Here is a 26,908-nt window from a genome sequence, read left to right as displayed (position 1 = left end):
ATTTTCCAGGTAATTTAACACTAAATTTAGATTTTCAACTTTACGTGCTTTTCTTATTAAAAAGGCAAGTTCTTCCCCACTTAGCAAAGCCTTGCAACATCAAATTCAGTTCTGCACATTCATCCTCTCCCTCAGTGATCTCTTTTGTCCCTGTGCACACCCCCAGGCTCCTGCAAGGCACTCACACAGACCTACACATTTTGTTTTCTCTGTTTTTTGAAGTACAGACTCAAAAGAACCCACCTGTTCTTTTCTCCTCCAATCTTGGGGTGATCCTTTTGCTCCCCTGGTTTTCCCCATCAAGTAGAAAATAATATCAATGGATTTCCTCTTTACCAGACCATAATCAGAAGGTGTAACTTTTTACAAAAAACTATTCTATGGGGCAAGATCATATCTTTTCTTCCGTGTTTCATGTACTGTTCTGCCACCCAGTACATGGACCTACAGATATCTCAACCAGGTAAACGCTGATCCACTAGGACTCATGTCTATACACCCTGTAGACATCCCTGTAATAAATAAGTCAGTATTTTTATGTTTTGACTATCGAATACCAGATACTGAACATACATTTTAATAAATGCCAGGTTAGAGCAGGAAAAAAAAAAAGTACAACTGAGTTATTTTGCCCTAACTGGCATGGCTCTTGCCACCATGTGACACTAGATCAACTGGAGACATAATTCAGTCCTAGATGCCGAGTCAAACTGCAATCTCACCATCATGTCATATACATCTAAAACTGCCATCAGCATAGATCCCACCGTGGACACACTGATGTAAACATCCTCCCATACCCCCACACCACTGTCTTCCAAGTCCATACATATGCCTCCACATGGTCTCACACAGATAAAAACTAAGGTCAAACTTCCTCCCATAGTTTCCCCTCACAAAAAAAACCCAAACCCACACACAAACAAAAAAAAAAACAACACCTACACAAAAAAAATTCCTGCATTCATGATTTGAAGAGAAACAGTCACCTATTGATTTCAATTTTACTACTTTTAAGGCTAAACACAGATTAGCATCTTCCTAGTTTTATGTCAAGCCAGGGAGGGAGGGTAGGAGGGAAGATCAGTTCCACCTACTAACAACTGTCTCTTCACATCTTCTACACGTACAAGATAGAAATCCAGTACTCCACACCAAACAATTAAACAACTCCTCTAGAACCACTCACCAACTAAGGTATCAAGCTACTCAAGTCTTCTCACTACCAGAATTGGTACACAATACCCAAATTAACATTACAAGCCACAAATGACAGCAACTCTAATCTTACTCTCAGAAGTACCTGCCATATATCGGCAACCTAGTACGAAAACTTTGTGTGCATCAAAACACAATAACCAGTACTACATATCTAACCACAACATGATCTAACTCTGACAATACTGTACAATTTCACCAATAAAGAAATTCTAATCTTGTTTGATGCTATGCAATGAAAGAACCCAAGAGCAAAGCTAAAGGCCTTTTTGTTATGCTAGTGACTTTGGTACCTTCAAAATGTCACTTGGCTTAGCATCTGAACCCCGTTTTCATGCCTAACACTTCGTAATATTTACACTTTATATCAATATAGTCTTCAACAAAGCAGTACCACAGAGCTTTATGATTAAACTTTACAATAGTAAAGAACAATAAAAGCAATGATTTAACATTTCGTTTATGAACAATGGATGAAAGCAGCTAGTTTCCAGCATCCACCACCTACTAAAGCTTGTACAGCAGGATGACAAAAGCCCATTTTTTATCCATCTAATCAGTACATAGCTGCCATGAAAGCTCCGGTCATTGAACATCTCTAGCATTTGTTTATCACCATTTTACAGTTTCTCCTCCTACAGCTCTGCTGTAAGGAAAACCCAGAGACATTAAGAAAAGGCTGTAAAAAGTCATTTTCTCCTTCTTATCACAGGTTCCCCACTGATTTCAAGAGCCCATTTTGCAGATTCATCCCCTAGTCCTCCTCTTTAAGGCGATACTGCATGCACACAGTATTAATGTGCTACTGCTTTCCAGCATTTATTCAGAAATCAACACAAGAGTAAACATTCAAGACCCTACATTCCATATAAATTACAAAAATTAACACCATATTTTTGTTACGTGCCATCCAACAGCGGATGCACAGAGATGGAAGGCAGCAAACAGCTGCTGAATTGTTGGTGCATTTAGGCACAGTGTCATTAACCCAGCCCAAACATTTGCTCATAAGAACCCGAAGAGCACCTTGGCCGAACATGCAGCAACATCTTCCTGGAAGCAATGCAAGTTACTAGCTGTGTTTTAGCTATTATTTATACTAAGAAAACAGACAAAATGGTATTACTCTGTCTTGAAGCCTTACCTGAAGACATGCTCAAAAAGAAAGAAATGGTAAACAGTTCTTAAAAAAGTATCAAGCAAACAGTGAAATCCTGTTTAAGTGTCTGGCAGTTAGGCTGCAAACAGCAGATCTGGAAGGCTGTGAAACAGCAAGTTGCGCTCATTAACATAATAGGATGAAACATTTTTAAGCTTCAGTGTTTTTAAGCTCCATAAAAAACAACATCTGAAACCTGCTTTGGATGAACCACGCTAGCCCAGACAAGTATTTTAAATAGGCCCAAAAAAACACCTTTCGTGAAAGGATATTTTCTCTGCAGGATTTTCTATTTTCTAGCCTTACAATCCAACAGCAGATTTGTTTCTCACCTTTTGTCAGTTGACTCCCATGATATTTGCCTCTGATTAAGCACCAGTTACAATTTTAGAATTTCTTTATTTTTTACCTTGCACTTAGGCCTTTGGTGTTTGATACCCAGACAGTGCCAAACGGATCCTATGAGAACCAAGACTTAGTTCAAAGCCCTTCCTAAGAACCTAGCGTACAAGGAGTGGCTATTGTCATGTAGCCAACTTCCTTACCTCAAATAGGCCTTAATCAACAGTCCTTTTGCATTATTTCTTATTGAGGTACAGAAGGACTTACGGCCAATTTGCAAGTGCTCTAGAACGGTTCATTTTTCCCAGCATCAAAATTTTTGGAGAGCAGCAGCAGTTTTTGAAGACAGTATGAAATTTGACAAGGATTTTTCAAGTTCACCAAGTACTGCAAAGCCACCTTCAGACCAAAATGACAACAATTACCAGACCAGTTAATAAACTTTAGTCCTACTACACTGACAACTTACTAGCCTACAGAGCAAAGTTGCTTCAGATTCTTCACCTTCTCAGCTAAAAACGGCCCTCATACGGTTTTAATCCTGATTTACATGGGGAACTCCTCATGTAAGCAGCAGAGCCTGACCCAGAGTTACACTACCTTCCCCTTGCACTCTAGCAACTCATACCCAAGATAATCTCAGCTTTCGCTCCAGAACAGTTTTAGCTCTCACACCTTCAATGGCAGAGAGCCAATTATTTCTGTCCCTGTCCATCAACTCACTAAGACAACAGAGTGTTTTTATAGCCAATGTCATTTGCTTATTTAAAGCTGGACTTGCAGAACTTCCACCTCAGAAACATAATGGGCCAGACCGGACAGGCAGGAATTGGACACTAGGCTAGCACGTGCGCACACCCCCCACCCCTACCCCTTTTCTTGCAGATCATAGGCTAGCCTATAAACTCCCCTGCAATCTGGGATCAGTACCCCTCTCAGAATTTTCTTCTGTCCGTTCTTGTATGAAATATGGTCCCCAAGTGTTTTTTGGCTGCTGATCAGCTCCACTGAGCACCTACTGGTCACTTCCTACAGCCTCGCAGATTACTGTGAAACTGTCCCAAGTTACTGCAAGTCACTGCCCCTCCCCCAAAATATACCTGTCTCTCCATCTTCCACAGAACTTTCACAAGCATTCCTTTAAAATATTTTCCACTGCTCACAAATATAGCCTACGAGCTTTTATACTATTACCTTGCAACTGGAAGACACAAGAGGAAATAAAACAACATTCCCAGTGCAATAACAAAGTCCAACTCTGAATAGCTACTTATGTTTTCTTTGCACAACACAGCTACGTATTTTTAACGTCTTAATATCTAAACATTCAACACATAGAGTGACTCATGAGGTAAAAATGAATCAAAACAAAGCGATGATATATTTGGAACATGGCAAACTGGGCCAAGCGTTTCAAGCACCCATTTTTCACTTTGGCATCCAAATCACAACATACAAATAGGCAAATCTGCAAATTATGATGCATAATTCCACCATCTTTTGAACCTTAATGGGCTATCAAAGTCTTTATATGCAGCTTTAAATTTTAAGTGTCAAGAAATCATTTGGAGTCTCGTAAAGAAAAAAGCCTCCTTATTTCAAAGGTAACTCATAATGTCCATACAACATACATACACTGCATTTTTTGTTCATCTTAATCACAGGTCAGCTCAGCGTTAAGAAAGGGTAGACAATTTTTCCAGCCTCTCACAATGCCCCCTTCTAAAGCAAGAACTTCACATCTGCTCCCCCTTACCCTACTACCTTTTAACCCTTAGAGTATCACCTCTTAACACTTTCAAAAATGCATTAACTCATCTCAATTTAAAGTCTGCTTACTGGAAAATGTACTCTGATCTGAAACACCTAGACAAAGCAATACACTTACATCTTAAAACAGTGGGAATAGATTTTTACTTTATCAAACTAAGTATTAAGGCAAAGGGTATGGTTCTGCTTTTTCACCTAAGGCTACATGTTTTCAGGTTAAACTACCACTTATTTTCTGTGTTATGTGTGTATAACAGTTAATGCAGGTTTCAAGCCCTTTTAAGATTTAGATCTTCACAGCATTATTAAAAAATTATATTAGAAATTCCATTCAAACTTCACATAAGACAAGCCTCTGGCATTGCTTGCCATTTTTGTGGGGACAAAAAGGAACATCACAACCACCTAATTTATATGACACAACTCTGAAGTGAAAGCAATGGTTTGCTGGATGTTTACACAAGACACCATTTTCTTTAAAGATCAGCTTCCTGGTTACTGAAAAAGAAAGCATACACTGAAGCCGAGTGAAGCAGACTATCTTGCCTACAGAATTTCAGCCTTGCAGTTTTGTGGGTTTTCTTCAAATCTATTTTAAAACAGGAACAAGCTGTGTGATTCTCCCTTGCTCTACCCAGCTACTACAGCAGCACTGTCACCGCAGACAGAGACTTCCAGCAGCATTTCTCCCCTGTACAGTGAGGGCTGCTTCCAGTTATCTGGGATACACTGTCATATCTGCTCTTTCCAACACGGAATGACCCTCCCCAAACCTAAATGCCTTGTTCAGCAGAAATCTGAGGTCCAGCAGCTGAAATGTCTCAACAGTGTCTTCTTCCATTTTATTCTGTCAACTATACACTCCATTTCATTCACTGCTGCTAAAAAAAAAAAAAAATAAGAAGGGGAAGGGAGGAAGAACCATGAGAAGAATAGCAGCCCATGCTGCTGAAATGGCATAACACCCTCCTCATGACTGGCACCAACAGAGTTTCTGCTGCAGGGACACCTGCATTATTACTGCAGTGTGTTTCTGATGACGAGACAGGTGCTGATGTATTCACATGAAAATTCCCTCCGCTCCTCTGTAGTCTGTATCCCCAGCATTACAAGCAACAATAAAAAGACCGAGGCTGGCAGACTGAAACCTATAGCTTCAAGAAGGTTGTGATACTACAAGGAAGACCTTCTGTTTAATATTCTTTTCCCATTTCAAATGCTTGGCATATTTTCACAATAAACAAATTTATGCATTAACTGGTATTCAGCTGCAATCGTTCATGTGAGAGATTTCATACCATCGTAGAAAACACCACCTCAACTCATTATCTTATAAGATTCCCTGTCCCGATCTCACATTTATGTGGGCAAAAAACTTACAAGTTTTAGTCTCTGACGTTAATATCATGACAGGATATAAAACCTAAAAATTTTAGACAACAGTCTAAAACTGCCTGCCATCATCCTTCTGAAAGCTCAGCTTCAGACAATACTTTTATAACAATAAAAAGCTGATAACTTGCCAGTCCAACCACCTGAACCCAGGTATGCATCTTCACTCTCTCCCCAAGTCCCACTAAAATGCTGAACATGGCCTTTTGGTAGAAACCATCTCTTCTGGAACAGGCTTGGAAAGAACTGACCATAGAAGCCAAGCTTTGACAGTGTATGAATAACTCAGACTGCTGCTGTCTCTGCAGCACCCCTCAGATGCAGTAGTCTACATCAGAGCAACTGACAAACAGGTAACACCTACAACAAAGGTTGTTCCCATACTGTCACAAAACCAAAAGGGAAACTGCTCTCCACAAAATGACCCTGACAACTGAAGGATACTAACCAGACAGCCTGATCCCATACAGGCAATTTTTGCTGCCCTTAGCAAGTAACCTGTCATTTCTTCCCAAATGATAAAAGTCTATCCATCAGAGAGACACAATGAAGGAAGCACATCACAACTATGAAGAAAGCAGATGATGCAACTGAGCTTCCCAAATCCGCCAATGTCACACTCTAACAACTGTAGCCCCCTAAGGCTCTCTCAAGTATCTGAAGTAGGCATCACTTAAGCTACTTAACACATTACTTACAGGGCCACACAAATCAAAGCCTACTCAACAGCTGTAAAAAAAGCTTAAGAGGGGTTCTGTTGCCTCTGACCACCTAGCCAATTCTCCACCCAGACCATATCACAGGCCCTTTAAGACAAGCCTTCTGAGCTATGTAAATGGCATTTTGCATTTCCCCACCTCTCCTGCTGAAGGACGGCTCAAGGACTCTAAATCTCTGTGGATAAGCTTGCACTTCAAGCACATCCTGACAACCATCACCACAGATTCTGACCCCTAAGCACCACACATGGGCAGCTTTGACTGATGTAGCAGTAAGAACTAAGGAATACAAGAAGAGTACACATGGAGTACAGAGCAACGTAGCTGTATGAAAGTCCTTCCAGTTTCGTCACTCAATGTGTAAGAAAGGGCAAGTACATTGAGCAGGACTCTGCTCTTAACAGAAGATTTTGGACATTGACCTGAAGAGCACCTCAGAGAGACACTAGCATTGCTGTCAGTCGAACAATGCATGTGTTACTAAAAAAGGACTAAGCAGTCCTGCCGTGCACTGTTACATCCTATTCCTCACTGCCCTACTTTCAAGGGACTAATTATTCTCCTAAGCCTTGAAGGAAGGTGAGCTCCCAAGAAAGAGAAAATCCTTCTCTAACAGTTGATCACATCCCTTTTCCACTGAACTCACCTTTTGTGTTGGCTATATACTCCAAGGACAGATCTAATGGATGCATTCTCAATACAAGCATTTCCAAACCTGCAATGAAAAGCCTTGCTACACTGATAGATCCATGTCAACTGATTAGAACCTTGAAGCATCCTCCTTTTAAATGAAACCTCAAGAAAAACTGACAACTGTTTAAAGAAAAAATAAAATCCTGAGCTGTTAAAAGCATGAATTCCTCGTTTCAATTCTGCCATCTCTACAAGAGAAATGCCAATGATAAATTATCTATATTACTGGTTAACTTCAGGGGGCTTGTCTGCATGTTTGTTGTCTGCAGAGTCTTCAAGAAGTACCTTGAGCCTTCTTTTCAGAGCCCAACAAGCAGCCATTTCTCTGTCCCTCTCAGGCTTTGTTGTAACAGATAAGACCCTTAACTCTTTTGAGAAGGGAGTTTAGAGCAGCTTAGCACAACTAAAGGTGGCCCAACTTTTCACAAGTGCTTTTTCTGGAATATTTTTCACCTCTTCCATTTCACACAAGCCCAACTTCAGTTCAAAACTGTGTACACCCATCCATTTCCAGCTGAAACAAGTTGTTATTCTAAGGATTGTAGATCAGCACAGCTGAACAATGGAAACACAACATCGTAACTTCTACATAGGCAAAGCTAACAGCAATAAAGCTCTCCACAGAAACAGTGCTGCGGGGCCTTGCCTTCACCCAGATTTTCTAACAGCATAGTTAAAGCCTGGTAATACAGGAGCAATTCTCTTAGATTTGAACACACACTTACCTCTTGCAATAAGGCTAGACATCAGACATAACAAAGCAGCTTCTCTGTCGTCCACGCCAAGGAAGCTGCTGAACTTAGGAAACTATGTAGATTCAGAAGAAAAAGAGGACAGGCATTTATACCTATTCATGTCAACCACAGGCAAGACCACTCTCCTATCCCTCAATACACATAATACAAAACATCAGAATCCTACGTCCATTCAAAATAATTTTCCAAAAAGAAAGCCTCCATTAGCGCTGCTACATGGTGAGTTTTCACTGACAGAGCACGCTCCATTTATTTGTAAGGTTAAGAAGAGGGAAACTATCGACTTTCCCAGTCTTCACTGAGAGATGCTTCAGATTTCCTATGCCAAATCTGCCAGAAAGCATTTCTCAGTCAGCATTACTTTCACCAATTAGCCTCGTCAGCTTGGCTCCATTCCTCCCTGCATCTGCAAGTGACTACAGTGGTGGTAAATCAGCTACAACTCCCACCAGGAGTTTACTCCTGTTCCCTAACTATTGACAAATGACTTATTTCAGGGTGTTTCCCAACTCTGACGTTAAAGCTAAACTCAACCCTGAACCAGAGGGCATCTCACATGCTCATTCATACCACAAAACCTCCTAACAGAAGATACGACACACACAGAGGAAGACCTCCACTCCCTGAAACTCTTGACATACAGACAAGCTATTAAGTCAACAGACACTTAAAAGGCTCTATGCATCACACCAATATACTCTAAAATCTACTATTCAATTCGGATCCGAGGTGCACGAAAGCTGTTCAGTTACCAGCAAAACTAAGGAAAACCAATATCCCTGCTGCACAAACAACGCCAATTTTACTCTGCACTTAACTCCCTCTCATGTCTAAAAACCACCAGGAGTTTTCCTCTTTCAGAACAACTGGCAGGTCACCCAGCTGCAATGTCTCAAAACTTAAAAAACCCTTGTACAAAATCACAGTAGCATCAAGTAAGAAACAAGAGATGTTCACAGCTTGCTTTCTTCCCCCTCTTTTTTTTCTGGTCAGGATCAAGGATACATGCCAGACTTCTACACAAACTGCTTCCTGGAGAAATCATAGCAGAAGTACAGTATTTTGATAGTGTCCTGCATGAAACCAACTTCTCTTCAAGGAGAACCAGAAGCAGGACAGCAAGAGCACCCGTCAAGAGGAGGCACAAAATGACTATGCACTAGGGGGTTACAGCACCAGCCAGCTTTTTCAGGTATGTCTTCACAAACCTGCACTAATGGTACTGTAAGAACTCCAGTTATTTACTTTAAACTGTTGTTTAAAGTACTTAAGGCTTATTTGAATATAGATTATGAACTGCACACTTCCATTGCATCAGCTGTTAAAAAGGCCTACAAGAAACTTGTGGCAGTTACACTGAAATCATGGTATACAACTATCAGAGACTTTTTACCAAATCACTTGCACAGTAACAAAGATTGATACCAAGCCCTATGTTTTTGATTGGAACATACTGAGGGTAACAGACTTAAGTCTCCCCCCAAAGCATCCCATTTTCTCTTCTTAATAGAAGCTGACATGGAAGTTGGCATAAAGCTTCAGTAACAACAGCCAACTTAAAATTTGCCATTTGAAGGATGATATATAAAGCCTGGGGCAGCAAAATTGTGTTTTGTGGAAGCAGTACAGTGCATCTATGAAGTGTAGGAAACAAAGTGTGGCAGAGGCCTTCTCAGCCTCAGGTGAGGCATACACCCACCAGCTCTCTCCTGGCCGCCTCTGCCACAATGTTGGGAAGGGTACAAATCAAAACAAAGAGACCACACCACCACCACCAGGGACTGAAGAAACCCTGTTGTGCACCACAGTGTCACACAACACTCCCAACCCCTCCCTATCTGTCCCCTCCATGGTGGCAGACTGTCTCTTTGCTTGAGCTCAGAAAAATGAAGATCTGCTTTAGAGGAAAAGACATGTCAATGGCAGACATCCATCTCTCCCAACACAGCAAGAAAGAAAAGCTGTTTGCCTCCCACTCCAGTCTGCTTGTTTTGCCCACTATGTATAACCTATACTCCCTCAAGAACAGTTTTTCTCCTGTAAGACACCACCAGAGAATAAAAGTCGGGGGTTGGGGGAGGGGGGTATGTGGTGGTGAAAAAAAAAAATCAGGTAACCATTTTGGATAAACAGTATTTTCACCAGCCTCAATGAATGAATTATGTTTAGCAGCACTACCCCTTCCTTTTCATCTAAGCTATGTATTTCTTCCTCATTATTTCTGTTAAAAAAAACCCAAAGTATCCTCTCAGATTCTCAATTCCGATCACTCTTGCACATACTCCTGCATGTGTATTTCAGGCATAAGGTCCACAGTTACCAAAAGGACACACAAATTTATTCTGTCATTCACTGTGGCTACTGAGCATAAACCATGGTGCGCAAGTGGCCTGAACTGCATTAACACCAGTTGGGTTTGAAACAGAAATAGTTTTAAAGCTGCCCACATGTTTTCTTACACAAATTTGGCAGGAAATCATTCCCTTCTGTAAGCAGTTTTGCATGGCTGGTCTTCACAACAGCAAGTGCTCTGCAATGAAGGATGAAGCAGCAGAAGGGAACGAGGACATGTGGAGGAGGGACAGGATGAACACACAAATAGCTTTTCTGTTTGAGTCCAACTCAGAATTTCCTTTGGCATGAATGAAACACTGATGTGCGCATGGACTTGTTCACAGCAACACAGTATCAAGTTGTGCGCAGCAATGTAAAACAAAATGCAAGAATGCTAGTACAAATCTTTTCTTCATTCAATGCAATGTGTAGCTTAGCTGAGTCACAGCTTTCTCCTCCCATCAAAGTCATCAGAGAATCAGTCCACTGTACAGGTCACCACAGAAATACAAGGCTTCTCCGTCCCCTTCTTTGTCCTCTCTTCTTTTCGCAATCTGCTCTTCCAGGGACTAAAAAACCCAAGAAACCATTACGGACATCCCACAATTAACCTTTCTTGACCCTAGGTGGTAGCTGCTTTAATCAAGCCATGCTACACTAAGCGACCAACAGGCAAAGAGATGTTTCTAATGTGCATTAGCATCCACAAGAAAAACAATATGGGGAAACTTAGTTACTAGAAGGACCGTTTTCAAACACTTCTCTACCAATAAAAAAGACTGAGACATAGCAAATGCTCCTCCATGTTTAAGTATAATTGCTCAACCGTTTAGCATATACAGGTTTAGCTACCATTCCCTCCTGCCCTAACTTCCAAAGCTAGGAAACAGCAAAGAGACCAGCCACAGTGCCACTGCTTAAAGTTCACCATCCCAGCAGAGCCAGGAAACTGCAGAATGGCTCCTTAAGGAAAGTGCTTTAAGCCAACATCAGTGAAAAAGGTTCATCCCAAGCACATCAAACCCTGCATGACATTCAGCAGGGCAAACTATAGAAATCCCGGGTTTTGTTTTGCACCAATCACAATTAAAATCTTGCTAGTATACTGTCTCCAGAATTTCTGCAGCCTGCAACCAATTTAATCCATCAGGATAGGGGAGGGGAAAACAGGAACCAGGGATCCTTTAGAGGACATCTACTTTTCTCCATGTAATTATCTTGCTGAAATCTCCCTTCAGCACATCTCATCATGCAGCATCACCAATTCAAAGTACTATATAGAGACATCTATGAAGTTAGCCAAAAATATTTTGGGAAGATACAACTAGTTGGGTCAAGAGCTTTGCAATCACCAAGTCATTTCAGTTTTATCTATTGTTGTTTATTCTTGTCCTATAGAGTTAAACAGAAAATTAACTACGCAACTGCCCCAAAACCACTGACCACACTTAGACATAAAAACTGACCCCAACAAAAAAGCAAAACAGAACCAACTGAAACAACGTAGATCTCCTTTCCTTTTTTGACATTTACAAGTCTTTTTTCTTTTTCAATAAAGGAATTTGTATGGCCTAGTTTACCAATCTTCTCTTCTGATGAGAAGTGAGAGGATAAAGTTACAGTAGGAGACAGTAGAGTTCAGTATCTGATTAAAATTCCTATTCTTACTGCCTGGGGAACTGAGCACAGAAGGAATTATTTCTAATAATTTCAACTCATTTGGTTAAGTTCTGACAGGCTTGATAGTCCCCGAATTCCTCCTTCAATACAAACTGCTGTTAGGCATACCTAATAAATGAATTACAATATTAATTTTTTTTGCTCTATTTGGCACACCCAACTGAAAGCTTCTGCATATTGAACAGATTTGAACAGTTTTTACATATGGCAAATTAACAGACTTGTGAAGGTAGCTAAAGCAATGCATAAGTATTTGACTAAATCCAAATGTCTTTTTTTCCCCCTCATATCGAAAAGAGGTTCTACAAAAAAAAAAATAAATCAAGGTTTAAGGGCAGAGGAAAGACAGCCACTTTGAGTGGAGTCCTTCTCACTGTTCCCTTTGCATGCTAGATACAAAAATCACATGCCGCATTCCTTCAAATCGCTACCACAATTCTGACTTCTGCTCTCTCCTTAATGCTTCTGATCACATCTGCTCCACAAAGATATTTTAGCATATTTATTCAACATTTACACAAACATAGCTCCAGTATCAGCTTGTCAGTAGGACAAGCTGCATCATGACTTGTTTCCTCTCCTTCTCTCCCATGAGCACAAACTATGTTCAGCTATATTCAGATCACAGATAAAACTGCTAGTACAAAGTTCCTTTTCCTATTACAACACACTTGTCCACACAGAGGTAGCAACAACACATTTCTTCCTAGAACAATACCTAAGACCTTCAAATCCATCACCCACTAGGCAGGAATATTTCTAAGTGCAACAGCGTTGAAGAAACTCTGCAACTACTGCGCAGCACAAGAGGTAGTCGCCATAAAGTTAAAGAGAACCTATACTGGTCTGGTTATCCAGGTTTCCTTCTCGCACAATTTTGATCCCGAGGCAGTGTAACAGGTTGTTTTGAGTGTCAGTTACAGCTTTAGAGCATGTGACTTCCTATCAGTCAACACAGCCAGCAAATTCCAGCAAGGCAAAGATCTGAAGATATTTTATGCACATGCTGGAAAAAAGGGACAAGCGCCTTAGCCGTGAGAACTTTTTTTTTTTCTTTCTATACATTTCTACAGAAGTTTAAGGACAGGATGTATGGGGGGGGGGGGGGGGGGGGGGGGAGAGAGAACCACTAAATAAATCCACCTGTTAAAACGTGTCTCTTAGTTCCGTTACTGTTTTTGATTAAGTACCTGACTTGAATGAACAGCTTAAAAGACAGAAGAGCCTGGGTTGGAAGAGACCTTTGCAGATCATCTGATCCCACCTGATAGTCCAGGCCTTGGATAAGTTATCCCAATTAGCAAGACACTCACTGGCAGACACAATCACTGATTAACGTTGACCTTTCAAACAACAGTTACCCAGTACAAAGTTACTCGCTGCCTTAAAGGTTTTTCACACAATAATTGCATTTTCATACCACTATACCAAGAACAAACCATTACTGAAAAAGACAAAAGCAGTAAAGCATAAACAACAAGAAGTTTCCAACTATACCATCAAGCTTGTAATCTCTTCCTGCAAGTCAAAGAAGAAACAGCTTCGGACCCAAAGAAATCACATCTACCAGCTTTTACGCCTTGCTCATCGCACAAAGGAACCCAGACCCAGCAGCTGAAAATTAGTTCCTTGCCCTGCAAAACAGTCTTACCAAATTAACTGGATGAGGGAAAGTAACAGAAATCAAAGATAGGATTTGCTTTTCTAGAAGACTCAACATCAGGCTTGTTCTAAGCTCTTTGCCTCACAGGAACAGGCAGAGGAGGTAGTATTAGGGATAAAGCAGTTTCAAGGGAAGGGAAATTACCTTCCTATGTTTCATCTGAAAGCACTAGGCAGCAATACAGAAAGAGCCCATGGGAATCAACCAGGCAGGTTCACTCTCGTTTCTGCTCACCTTCATGAAGCTGCAAACACACAAGTTACCAGAGCCTAGGTCACTGCCATCACTGCTATTCAAGTCAGACTGACACCATTCTGTCATCTCCACCAAGCTGGGGGAAGATGGCAGCAGCACAAAGAGGTTTTTGCTACATAAATAGTTGCATAGTAGATCAGGAAGCTGCATAAGTATCTCAGCCAGTAAAAGCTCAGAAAGCCCCTCTTTTCTCCAGCCTATTCATAAGGACAAAAAAGTGTTTTTCCTTTAAAATTTCCTAAAACTCATGTGGTATTACCAGCCAACAACGATATGGCACAAGTTCTGGCATCCTAGTCTTCCTACTCCATCTTCACTACAGGTATTAGTGCTACCTCCTGAATGTAAGATGGCTGATGAACTTTAACATTAATAATGTTAATTATTAATAATTAATAATGCCTCTTCTATTAGCATGTTTGGCTTGCTTTCCTTCAGGCCAGTTTTCTTCCCCGAACAATTCTTCAGACAAGGCACGTTCCATTACGTTCAGTTCTCACTCATCCAGAGAGCTTCTGGAACATGAGTTCACCTCAGAACAATTTAGTCCCACACCCTGACACAGCAACTAAAACCATCTGCTTTTCTTAAAGTCTGGGCAAACTATGGCACGATCAGCTAGCTGTTGAGTGACAGAAGCGCGCTGACCAGATGTAAATGACTAACAAATCGTACGGTCATGTTCTTCAGCAGAACATGAAGCATGATAAAAAGTTCATTTCCACTGCAGACTATCAGACAACAGCACAACTTCACAGCACCGCACCAAGTAAGAGTCCAGCTCTTGCCATCCATACGGTGAATACTGCATTCTTGCTGCCTTGTGACTAGCTTCAACTCAACCTTTTAAAAATCCTTGTGGGGGACGACCTCACAGCATTGAAGTGGAGGTCCTCTTGTTGACATTAGCTCAGCATTTCTTAAGAGTAAACCTCAGAAATTTTCCTACCTTGGATCCATTCAGAAACATAAGCTTCCAGTATTCACCATCTGGGGTTGGGACTAGATGTGGCCCAGACTCCGTAATGATATCCTAATAAAAGGAACACTACAGCAGTGCTCCAACTTACTTGGAAATAACGCACGCAGAAGTTGCTCTGACAGTGTATGAACTGCAATGAAGCACTAGGAAATGCTGGAGCACATCAGCAGCCAATGCTGACTTCAGGTAAGCAAACTCTTTAAAAAGTCAGGAAAACAAGTAATAAGCAAAACCACCCAAGATCACAAAAAAACCCAACCACCTACAATAAAGAAAACAGGGAAAGGATTAGCCTGTTTAAGAGCTGAAACATGGGAAAAGATCTAATACCCAGAACAGAAATACTGTACTAGAACCCTGATTTTAATCTTCAGACCAAGAGACTATAAAGTTTATTAATATTAAAAGCCTTGGCCTGCTAAAAACAATTGCACTGCAGAGGCTTCCCTGATCTCTGAACATGTGTTATAGACATTATTCTTCTATTTTATGTTTGCTCTTCCTTCCATTATTGTTCCATCAAGCACCTGTGTATTCAAGCAGGGTACTCTCCCCTCTATATAAAGCTTTTGGTCACCACGTAAGCTATGCCCCACTGTCCTCTCTGTGGCTCAACTAGACAACTGAATGTCTAATACACGATTCAGTCAAATTACCTCACCTCTTACAGACACCAACGGCAGCTACATACAAAGCAACTGAGGTATAATCTTAGAGATTATTAAAATATCCCTATGACTCTAGTACTAAATAAAAATAAATTCTGCAGTCAGGAAATACTCCCAACACCACAGTAAGTTTGTTTGCAATGATTTTGAGTTTCAGTTCAAGGTAGGTAGAAGACCTTTACCTTAAACTAGAAAGTTAAAGGAAATTTTTTTAAATGCACTTAGTAAGAACATAAAGAAGCCACCACATGTGGGCTTGTGTTGTATTCCAGTTTGCTTCTTTTAAGTCAAGCACAAACAAGCTTTCAAAGAATCTGAAGGTCAGAACACATGGTTGTTTCTCTTAAGTAGTCCCAAATCAACACAGGGAATATAAGTTTACCCCTCTGCTGTCACAAGCTTCTTTAGATTTCTGTGCTGTCAGTCAGAGTTCAACACAGGACAATACAGACCACATCCTCACCTGCCAGGACAAAACATACCTCCTTTCCTCCTAAAAGAGATAATGTTTTTGTTGACTAACTCAAGCATCAAAACCACAACTACAGGTTTATTCCTCTCTGTGAATGCCATCCTAAGGTACAGCATAATTATTCCTTCACTAGCACATATGAGCCAAAACCTGAAAAGTTATACCAACAAAAAAAAGCGCCTCTTTGTCAGTTAGGTCACATATCAGCAAAAGAAGTATGGCCAAGATACACATATCAGAAGAACCAAATGAGCAGAAGCTAACTGCAGATTAACCCCACGGTACTTAAATCGTATTCAACTGTATTCCCACATGGCGCTTACAATACCAGATTCAATTAACAGGGTCAAGACAATGTTCATCTTCAGCTGACAGTAGTGATGCCAGCTCAAGTTCAACATTAAGTACACCTTCTTTGAAGGCACCATAAACACACAAGAGCCAGGACACCACATGAAACTCTCCAAGCCAATGACCATTTCCACCTGAAGTTGCATTAAATTTGCTGAAGAGTTACCGTAGTTTTATCCTCTGACAGGAAAGAAATATTGCAAAAGATTATTTCTAACAGAGTCCTTCAACTTCAGTAATGAATCAAGTGCAGCCTATGCTTCTACCTCATCTTGTTTCTTCCTCTCCCCAAGAAAGCAGCCTTCACACTAGGGCAAGCTAGAACATGTGAGCTATGAATTACTTGATTACAATCTACCTTTTTAACTCAGAAGTGATTTTTGCCCCAGCAGCACCCACTCTCTTCTTGCAGTAAGGGCCTCTAACGCAGTTTGAGCCTCAGTCTCTATGCTAACTCAACATAACCAGGCTACAGACAACGCCTTTTCTTCCTGCTTTAAATTATAACCAACTCTGAGATGAAAACATACTTTAAGATTTCATGAAGAGGCAAGGACCGATCTCTCCAAATTGAACTAAATACTAAGCAGTACCAAGTCTGTCCAGTAAAACAGAGACCAGACAAAGATTCTCCTGCCTAAGCAAAGGCACTTCTCTCAATCTTCACGCTGCTGTCTGAATGAACATCAGAAACTGTTACACAGGAGGGGGGGTGAAGTGCCCTGAAGTGAGGAAAAAAACCCACACACCATAAACACACCATTCAAAGCTACAATAGAAAGAAGTTCCGAGGGAACAGTTTTACTTCTAGACTCATACTGGGAATGCAAGACCAGTGCAAGCAGCAGCGTAAACTGCTTCTACAAATGCACTACAAAATTACAAACAGCCTCCACTGCTACCAGGAGTATTTCAGAGTCATGAACAACTGATTCAGTCATAGTTTAAACACAGCTAAGTCAGACAAGCCATACTTGATTTTGGAAGATGTTTTATCTGGATACAGTTGGTCTCATGACCAGGAAGAGAACATGTGATGAAACTATTGAAAGAAAAGTCCATGCATCCTACCCTGAGAAGCAAGATATAATTGCTTAGTTCACACATACAAACTGAAAATATTGCTATACTGACAAAATTAATCTCCTAACTGCCCTTCCAAGACCATTAATAAATACAGATTACTTTATTAATGTGACATATTATGGAGTTGCACATGACAATTTGGTTAAAATAAGGGGGGAAAAAAAGAAAAAGTTTTCAGTATTCAGTAAGACAAGTACTGAAATATTTGCCTGATGGCAGAAACCCCAGTTCACTTCTAGTCTTCCTATCTCATCAAAGAAACCCAGCCACACAAACAGACACTGGTAAAAATGTCTTGCTCATACACCTCTCTACCAGTTTCTTAAGCACTATCTGAGCAGCTGTGTTAACATTGTGGATGTCATTATGTTACACAGTTCCAAGGTTCACGAGGAAGTCACCAAGTATTTCTATTGATTTAAAATTTTACAGGAAGGTAAAGAGCAGTGTCAGTATGGCCATTAATGAAAAAAGCCTACAGGTCAAGCATCACTGAAAGCACTGTTTTGTTCAAATTTTAACAGCAGCTAATAAGGTTGTAGCTTCTTGTTACAATAAAGAATACACACACATATTCTGAGAAGTCATCTGGCAACAAAACCACGGTTTTGCTTGCAAACACAGAAAACCCACAGGAACAACAACAAAAAAGAAAGATATTTCCTTGAACTACTACAGCCAAGATAATCTGGAATAGAAGCCTGTATCCCTGAGCAGAAGTTTCACTTTACGATTCCTATGCTGGCCTCTCCTCATCTGGCTGAAACAGTCTTTTCAAGTCTCACTCCAAGAAAGGGAAAATGTCATTTATTTCATCATGTGGGATCTACTTCTGCTGAGGAAGTAAATGCAGACTAAACTCAAAAGACGCCTGAAAACACAGTGACAGAAATTCTCCAGGCCTAACACATACTCCGGGCAAGAAACAGGAATACCGGGGGGTGGGGGAAGAGTTCTGACAGCCAGTTGTTCTGCAGCAAGGGCTGAAGCCAGTGCAATCTCCTGCAGTGTCAGCTCCAGGCACACACCGGGGCTCCAGCAGGCACTCACCGACTCTGCGGCGCTCAGCAGGGCGCCGGCGCCCCCCCCCCCCCCCCAAGCCCTCAGGGCCCGGCGGCCCGCGGCCCCAGACCCCGCGCCGGGAGAAGGCCCGGCGGCGCGGGGGGCGGCCCCGCGTCCCCACCTAGGCCCCGACCGTGCGCTGGCCTCCCAAGGCAAGCCCCGGCCGGTCGGGCGGGGGGCGGCGGGGGCGGCCTGCCCTGCGGCGGAAGGGAGGGCGGGCAGGCGCGCTCCCCGCGGGCCAGGCGCTTTCCCGGGGCTCGGCCGTCGCCGCCGCCTCCCCCTGCCGACCCCGCGCACCCCTTTGTTCTGCGGCCCTCTCCCGCCCCTACCTCCAGGATGTCCTCCAACACGTACGCCTCCATTGCGGCGGCCGCCGCCTCCGCCCTGCCTCACCGCCCGGCCATGCCCGCCCTGCCTCCCTCCCGCCCCCCGCCGTCGCCGGGCCGGACGGACGGACGGGCTGCCGGCCGCCCGGCAGCAGCACGCTCGCTCCCCCCCGCTGTCAGCACGGGAACAGGAAATGGACTGTTCCACCCCGCGCAGGGCGGGCACCTACCACCCGAGCGCGGGGGGGGGCGGCGGCCCCGGGGCAGCGCGGCCACGCTCCGCGCCCCAGGGAGCGCCCCGCCAGCAGCCCCGGCCAGCGCCTCCGCCTCGGGGTCCCTCTACTCTGGCCTCCGGAGGGCACCTGAGTATTCATAAAAAAAAAAAAAAAAAGGACGAAAGAATAAGGAAGAAAAGAAAATCCTAACGCTTTTTATGTTTTCCATAATGCATTCCACCACCCTTCCCCTGCCACTGAGTGTTTGGTGCTTCTCCTCACCTACCTCCTCCACCACCCACAGGTCCAGCACAGCCCACACAAACACACTCCCAGGAGCTTCAAAGTGTTGCCAAGACTTTGGCCAACTCACTCGGTGGCCCCCAAAACAGGGAGACCCCAACACGAGGTCTCCTCTGGCTGCCAGGGGCTGCTGCCAGTTCCTCCGTGCTAAGGGGCTGACTGGGTACATGCCAGCAACACAGCAGATGCTTGAAGGTACATATTCTGACCCAATGAAGTTCACAGATCCACTTCTCAGGTGGTTTTCCTTAACCATCCTATCCTAACCGCTCTCGATTGCAAAGCGCACTCCTCAAAGATGTACCCAAAAAACACCCCCAACCCTTTGATTAAGTAGATCTATGGCATGGCCCACAATTTTCTGTGCTATGATAAGCAAAACCTCCTAAAACCAACTAAACCACCTTAAGTGCTGCACTGTCAACCACTGGCGTTCCAACCACCCCATCCCTTTCTCCTCCACTGCTCGACGGTGGCAAGAATTCCACAAACTGCCTGTGACACCAGTAACAAAGGTACTGGCTGTGCCAAGCAAGGTCTCCACAAGGTAGTTTTGAGAACCATCATCAGCTCTGTATGCCTCCTCTGCTTCACCCAAAACATCAAGTGATAACATGGACCAAGAAGATGAAATTTTACACGCTCCTTCAAACACTAGGTGACAGTGATACCCATCATGCATACATCAGGTCAAAGTCATTGAGCAATCGTATCTGCAGCTCTCAAAATATTTAATTTTCCAGTTCAAAAAATACAGCATAATAAATCATGTCAACCTCACAAAAGCCTCCTCTCAAACACATTTTAGCAGAGCACAAAAGGGTCTAATGGCCAACAGAATTAAATTCACATTTTGACTTGGAAGAAATGCTAGCAGTAATTGCTTTTTTAATCAACATCATCTTTTCCCAAAAAACACTCTAAGTGTAATAAATACTCTCTTAACAGCAAGAATATTCTTACCTGGTTTTAGAAAGCCTACCAGACTGACTACTAAACAAAGAGAATTACTAGTTGATCAGTCTAAGTTTTAGGCACCAGCTATGTTTTCTGCTAAAAATCATGTTCTTTAACCCCAACCAATTGGAAATACATCCTACTCAGCTCTCAGAAAGTCCCTCATTTTACACAAACTCTACACCTGCTCAGGCAGTCCATACCATTGTTCCACTTCTGGTAACATCCAAGATTTTACACTGTTTTACTAAAATTCATTCGAGGAGCACCTCCTCTATGGGCTGTTCATCTTTGACACTGTATAACCTGTCTTGCGCCTGTTGTCAGAACTTCATATATCCCACACAACTCATATCGTGGAAGAATTTTTACGCTGTTCGCCAAATACCTTGCCAAAGTCTGAATTTGGATGGTCAAGTTTCTTTTCCAGAGGTACTATACTGGAAGAGTTAACTGGTAAATCCAGCCATTACTATCTCATCTGCTATTCAGCTAGTTTTAACTTAAAACCAATATATATATATATAAATCTAATGACTTACCCCTTACAGGCAGTTAACTCTGAGGACAAGGCAACATTTGCCAACATCTACCATAGGCTTCAACCCACTTAGGTTTGTCTCAACAGTACTTGCTGAAGGATCACTTTTAGTAACACTCTCCCGGCTTCCTATCAAATTTTACAGGACACGCGTACCTACGGATGAGAAAACTCAGCAATCTGAAGTTAGAAGTTAGGTAGTCAAGAAGATCCGTAGAAGTCTTAGCTGCCTTGAGGGAAATGCATCACACAGACCCATACATATCACAACCTTCTTTCTGTAAGAAACTGTTGTCCGCCCAGAGAATCACAAGGCAAAATTCTGTGGTTCCTCTGGAGCAGCACTTTGAGGTCAGCATTTGTAATAATATCCTTAGCAGCCCCTTGCCACTGATCCTGTGCTCATGCAACCTAGCAATTATACACAAATGTTAGGCCAAGTACAAAAGCTATCCCTGCCAACTTGAAGGATGCCTTTATAAAAAAATTAAAAAAATAAAGCAGCTACCACCTCCCACATAGCACTCATGTCTCAAAAGACTAGTTATTCAGTCTTCCAAGCATCAGATAGCATTAAGAGATACCTTATATGACACACACCAAAAAAAGCATTAAACACTCAACTCTCTGCTGAGATTAAGACACTTTACCTAAGCCAACACTGATTACATTTTCCAATGGAAAGACAGCATAACACAGGAACAAAAGAAGCTGTCTGTTCCACGTAAAGCAAGCTGAACGGCATCATCTTGTCCATTTTTTACAAATCAGGTACAAGACTTTTCAGGAGAAACGAACTCACCTCAAGAGCTGAACCATTTCTCATCTCACTTGGGAGACAGAGTTCTCTCTGCAACAACATAACTTCCTTTATAAAACTGTAACTGAAAAAAATCATTTGGAGCTTCTCAAGCTGTGTTACACCATCAGAAACACCATGAGCAGCTGGGTGCTACATGTGAGCAATGAGGGCAGCGAACCTAACCAGCTAGATACTCCACTGAAAGTAAGTCACACTCACCACACACTTTCTTTGCTTTCACACTCAAAATCTCAATACTGTAATCCCCTTTGTGCCCCTGTTCCCTCATCTCCCCTCTCCCAGCCCACCTGCATCTGCAGCCCTTTGCTGAAGGCTTAAAAAGAAACTGGCTTGTCAAATGACATCCACTACTTAATGTAAAAAACATTTATGAGCGTGGAATACCACACTCCAAAAAACCCATTCCCAACGCTACTTGACGTTGCTACCAGATCTTCAGTAGAACATAAAGGCTTTCATACACGCTTCCATTCTTTTACTGCAAGAGAGAGAGGTATCTGAAGAAAAAATAACCAACCAAAAATATTTAGATGTCTGTGATTACTTAATCTTTAATATTCCTACTGTGCCATTTTGGGTTTAAACACACATCAGGAAATGTATCTTCAAGCTTTGCACAGGTGAACACAAATGCATTTCTTCCTTGCTTTCAAGTCCATCTCTATGAATTACTTGAACTAGCTGTTTAGGAAAAAAACAGCTACCTCTTTTGAAACATCTCAGCTTCTATTTCAAACCTCATTATCTTTCTTTTGCCTTACTCTGAATGGCATGATATAGTCAGTACTTTCACCTATGACTAGACACTACTAAAAAGCAGCCTTTTCTTCTGAAAAAAAGTGGTACCTTAAAACAACACACACACATCCACTATACTGTCTCATTACAGTCCCTTACATTCTGTAAGCCTCAAACACAGAAAAGCCCTTATGTTCCCCACACAGAAGGTGGGAGAGTAAACATTTGAAGTGCAGCTTGAGAAGACAAACTTGGTACGTCACTGCTCAAAAACAGAGGGAAGAAAGTCCTATTTCAAGCTATGCTGAAGTGTGTTAGACCAAATGAAATCCCTAGAGAGTATTCTGAGAAAGTCAAAAGCAGGGATGAGTACAAATCAAGGCTGGTTTACTCTATGCTATGTTCCCCTACAGCACCAGTGTAGCAAGCACGTGATCTGACCAAATGGAGAACACCACAGTTCATGCAAGATGAAGCACACAGCAGACCTATAAATGCTCAAGAGTTAGGGGACAGCTTTTAAGAAGATTCTTCATTCCACCTCTTCGTACCACACAGGCCACCACAAATTTTGAACTAGCATCACTCAGATTACGTCACCCTGAAACACAAGCTTTTTAACAATTGATCCGAGACAGATTCTGGCACCCAGAAATGTAAGCATTTGAACAATTGATCAGACAATTCCCACTCTTATATCACAAAAGCACATTGTTATCTATTTACAGCTGATCAAGCAGTACTGGTCACCAACTGTCCCAAAGCATATAAACACACTTTTTTTGTGTGTGTTTTTCAGAGTCAGAGAGTGCAGTGTCAAGGTTGGGTTGTTTAAACTGCATCCCATGCGGATGCTAACACCTTATTCAGCAGAACCACGAAGTGCATTCATTACTAAACAAATTATTTTGAGATGGAAAAAAAGAAAAGTTGAGAATAGCCCTTCAATACAGTACAAAGTATCACTTGGTTATCCCCTTCAGCATGGCTTTCCCAAGTCCTTCTCTTTCCAGCAGTTAGGTAGAGAGTCCTAACAAAATTACTTCAGAAAGAATCAAAAAGTTCTTGAGACATTTAAGACCAGAAAGCAGGGTGAGTTTCCAGCCAAATTTTGTGACATTCTGATTTTCCAAGTATCCAAGAGGCAAAAACCCCACTGTCACATGAAATACCTTGAAAACTAAGCTATCTCTCACACAAAAAAAATATATATTTCAACGTGTTGAACACAACAGGATACACTTGCAAAGACAATTGACATTTCACGTGGATTAGGAAAACCCATGAAATCAGAAGTCAGTTATTCCACAAAGGGGAAAATTCCATCATTAAGCCTTTCAAATTACCAAGTTTCCTCTTCTAACACAAAACAAAGAACCATGATAAGATACATAAGCATTTCTTTATATGAAAGACAAACATTCAATGCTGCAAGTAACATTCGGATAGCTTTTTCCAAAGGCTCCTTCAAACCTGCGTTTGAACGACTCCATGGGTGAGAAGCACATGCAAGTTAGCAGCAGTAGTGCAGCGGACATGGCAGTGTAGCACCTAGGAACACAGCCCATTATACATTCTGTCCCGAGCTTTATTGCCAGTACTGGGAGAGCACTCCTGTTACTGCTTAAGGGGAGAGCAAAAAACACGTCCAAGAGAAGAAACCACCCACAGAATAATCAACAAAAATCAATCAAATGTCTTTACAAGTCATCAAACTCTGAAGGGATGACTTTCTGTAGTCCGGACTTTCTTTGTTCTGTCTTGGATGCTGCAGGAGGGCATCACTAAAACACTTTTAAATGCAATGACCACGTAAAAATCTAGGAAGCCTGTGTCCCTCAAAATCAGATGCAGTTACTGAAGCTATTCTGTATTAAAGAATATGCAGTCACCAAAATCATCTTAAAAACAGCACAGGGAAAAGAAAAAGAAAAAAAAGAAAAGCAAGAAACCTAACCTAGCAGGGACACACACTAACGGGTAAACAAGTCAAAATGACACACTACAATTATCCACCATCTAATGTACATCCCCCCCTCCTCCTGCTAAAACGAGCTTTCAGCTTTGTGTTAGGTCATTTTCTCCCTTTTTTTAGAGCAAGATACTCCTACTCACATTCATTTTGCTGGACTAAGCCAAGTCCTTCACCAGAGTTTTTGAAAACCCTCTACAACTAAGTCAGAATTGAATGTTTCCCCAAACAGATGCCCTTAAGGACACACACCACTTCAGATAATGCACTAGTATTTACCAGCCTTCATTAGGAGCTACATGCCCACCTGTGCCTGTAACTTTCATCACTATCATATCAGTAGCTAGTTTAGATAACCACTAAGACACTAAACATGTTGTTCTCTGCCATTTAGGGTTTTTTTTTTCTAGTAAAAAAGTCTTGCTGTATCGTAAAAGCATGACCTCTACTTCATAGCAGTTTGCATCAGTCAGCACTTGGTGCATTTTGTAAGGTCCCTTAGTTCCATGTCAGTGCAAAAAAATGAGCTTTAAACCTATTGTTCCTGCTTCTCTCTCCAGATTCATCAAACTCCTTACTCTTGATCCTTAGTGGTTAGTGATCACATAAAATCAAGTCAGTCCAAAACCAAACCTCAGGACCGATCTGAAGTCACAACCTTCATCTGCTTTTCCCATTTTTATACAGTATGTTGTTTTCTTTTTCTTCACTTCTTACAGCAATTGCATCTTGGCAGTGGTCTGCCTGACTAAGTTCCAACATCCTGCAGGTTGGTGCTTTAGTGAATTTCAAATTAAAGAAGTCTATTTTCTTCCTTTTATTTTTATTATTGGGGTGGGGGCACTTGAAAAATTATAGCCTTTAACCTGGTAAAAATCTACCAGTTTTTAACATGTATTTTTATTCCGATTTCTTTTTATTCCCTTATCCTTATAATTCAGTGCCTCCTTCTGAGCATTTCAGACTTCTCTGCTAAAAACTGCAGTGGAGCATTCTCCGAGTTTCACAATCACAAGATATTCTTTGCTGCCCATCTTACTATCACACCACCCTTCTTTCAGTTCCGTTACCTCCCATTGATAAGGAAACCTCCATTAACAAACCCACATACTTTTCTTCTGTACCAACTACCTAACAACATTTCGACTGTCCAAGATTATTGCCCTCAAAAACTAAGCTTTCTCCCAAGACAGGTTATTTCATTTCTGTCCAGCATATTCTTCACTTGGCCTAGGGCAAGGCATTCAAGACCCTTGCTGCCACATTCAGTATTTTCTGTTCATTTAGCATTACTCATTACAGTAAGCATATAAAGCTGGAGAGGATGAAATTCTAATCCTTACAAGGCCTTAACAGGGTATTCTTGAGACCTGGGTTTTCCACAGCTCCAAGGAAACTACTATCCTTGAAAGTACTGTACTTTGAAAGTCTGTGCTTTGCTACCTTTGAAAGTACCAAGATAAACACATCCTCAGCTTTTTATCTCAATTTAAAGGACTGCATAAAACTAAAAAGGTTTCAAGACTGACTGTTGAAAACTGACTCAGATGTTTGTGACCTGTCTGATGGAATAACGCTGCCCAGTTGCCTTCACGTTACCCTCCTCAGATCTGTCCTCCCTTAACAGCAGCACTACGCTAGCAAAGTATATTTGGCAGCTTGCATGAACTATCAGGTTCTGGCAGGATCAGGGAAGATGACAACTCCACATCCAGAGAGGTATTATCTTCTAAACAGGTATTATCTCCTCCCAGTAACAGCTGGGGGATTTGCACATTCACAGTGCATTAGCATTTCATAGAAGATGTCTCTTTCAAGGGTCAATAAAACAACAACTGAAAGAGAAGTTAGCAACATAATGCCAGGAAGCTAAGGCAACTGTAAGGATTCACCAACAGCACATACAAGCTCAGAGCACTTTTTCCAGGAACTCCAAGGCAAGGGATGTCAAAAGCTAGCTCCATCTGAAGTAAGACTGCAACACTCCAGTCAAGAGTCATAAGTTAATAGTCTTGAATTCTATTAGCAGCCTCTTATTCTTCCACAATCAATCTCTAAACAGAAGGCAGATGCACAATATAAAAATATTTCTGAAATAAGTCTTCATCTATGCCTAAATGAAACTGACAGCTAAATAGAGTTTTACAGTCTAGCAAGTAAGCAGCATCCTTGCACAGAGTGAGAGTAACACTTCTCACCAGTGAAGAGCCTTCTTCCCCAGTGAGTGCTTACATCAGCCCTATTATTTTGATTTAAATTCCGGAAAGCAAGTCTATGCATGGAAAAAGGAGGAAATCAAGTATCTTTACACATCCATAGCACTGCCCTGAAAATGAACTAAACTAGAACATCGTTAAAAAGAAACCGCCTCGAGACATATTCCCCACCGTTCTGTCTTTGCCTTCATGCAGTGAGTTTTCTGTCTCTTACAG

At 41.8% G+C, this 26,908-nt stretch overlaps 1 protein-coding gene across 6 annotated transcripts in view; it reads right to left on the bottom strand.

The window, feature by feature from the left end:
• ANKRD17 (ankyrin repeat domain 17) overlaps positions 1 to 26,908 on the bottom strand; it is a 95,021-nt gene that overhangs the window by 55,151 nt on the left and 12,962 nt on the right. Inside the window, exon 1 of one of the 6 annotated variants that reach the window (XM_056354237.1) lies at positions 18,931 to 19,033. The exons of the other annotated variants lie outside the window; for them this stretch is intronic. Coding sequence (XP_056210212.1) covers positions 18,931 to 18,963 — 33 coding nt within the window. The 5' untranslated portion in view covers positions 18,964 to 19,033. Of the gene's footprint in view, positions 1 to 18,930; positions 19,034 to 26,908 lie in introns of those variants that run through there. 6 annotated transcript variants of the gene reach the window in all.

Source organism: Falco biarmicus, chromosome 1, assembly GCF_023638135.1.
Source record: "Falco biarmicus isolate bFalBia1 chromosome 1, bFalBia1.pri, whole genome shotgun sequence".
In the NCBI taxonomy this organism is placed as follows: Eukaryota; Metazoa; Chordata; class Aves; order Falconiformes; family Falconidae; genus Falco; species Falco biarmicus.
Note: the sequence above shows the minus strand (reverse complement) of the source record. Positions and strands in the feature narration are given on the sequence as shown.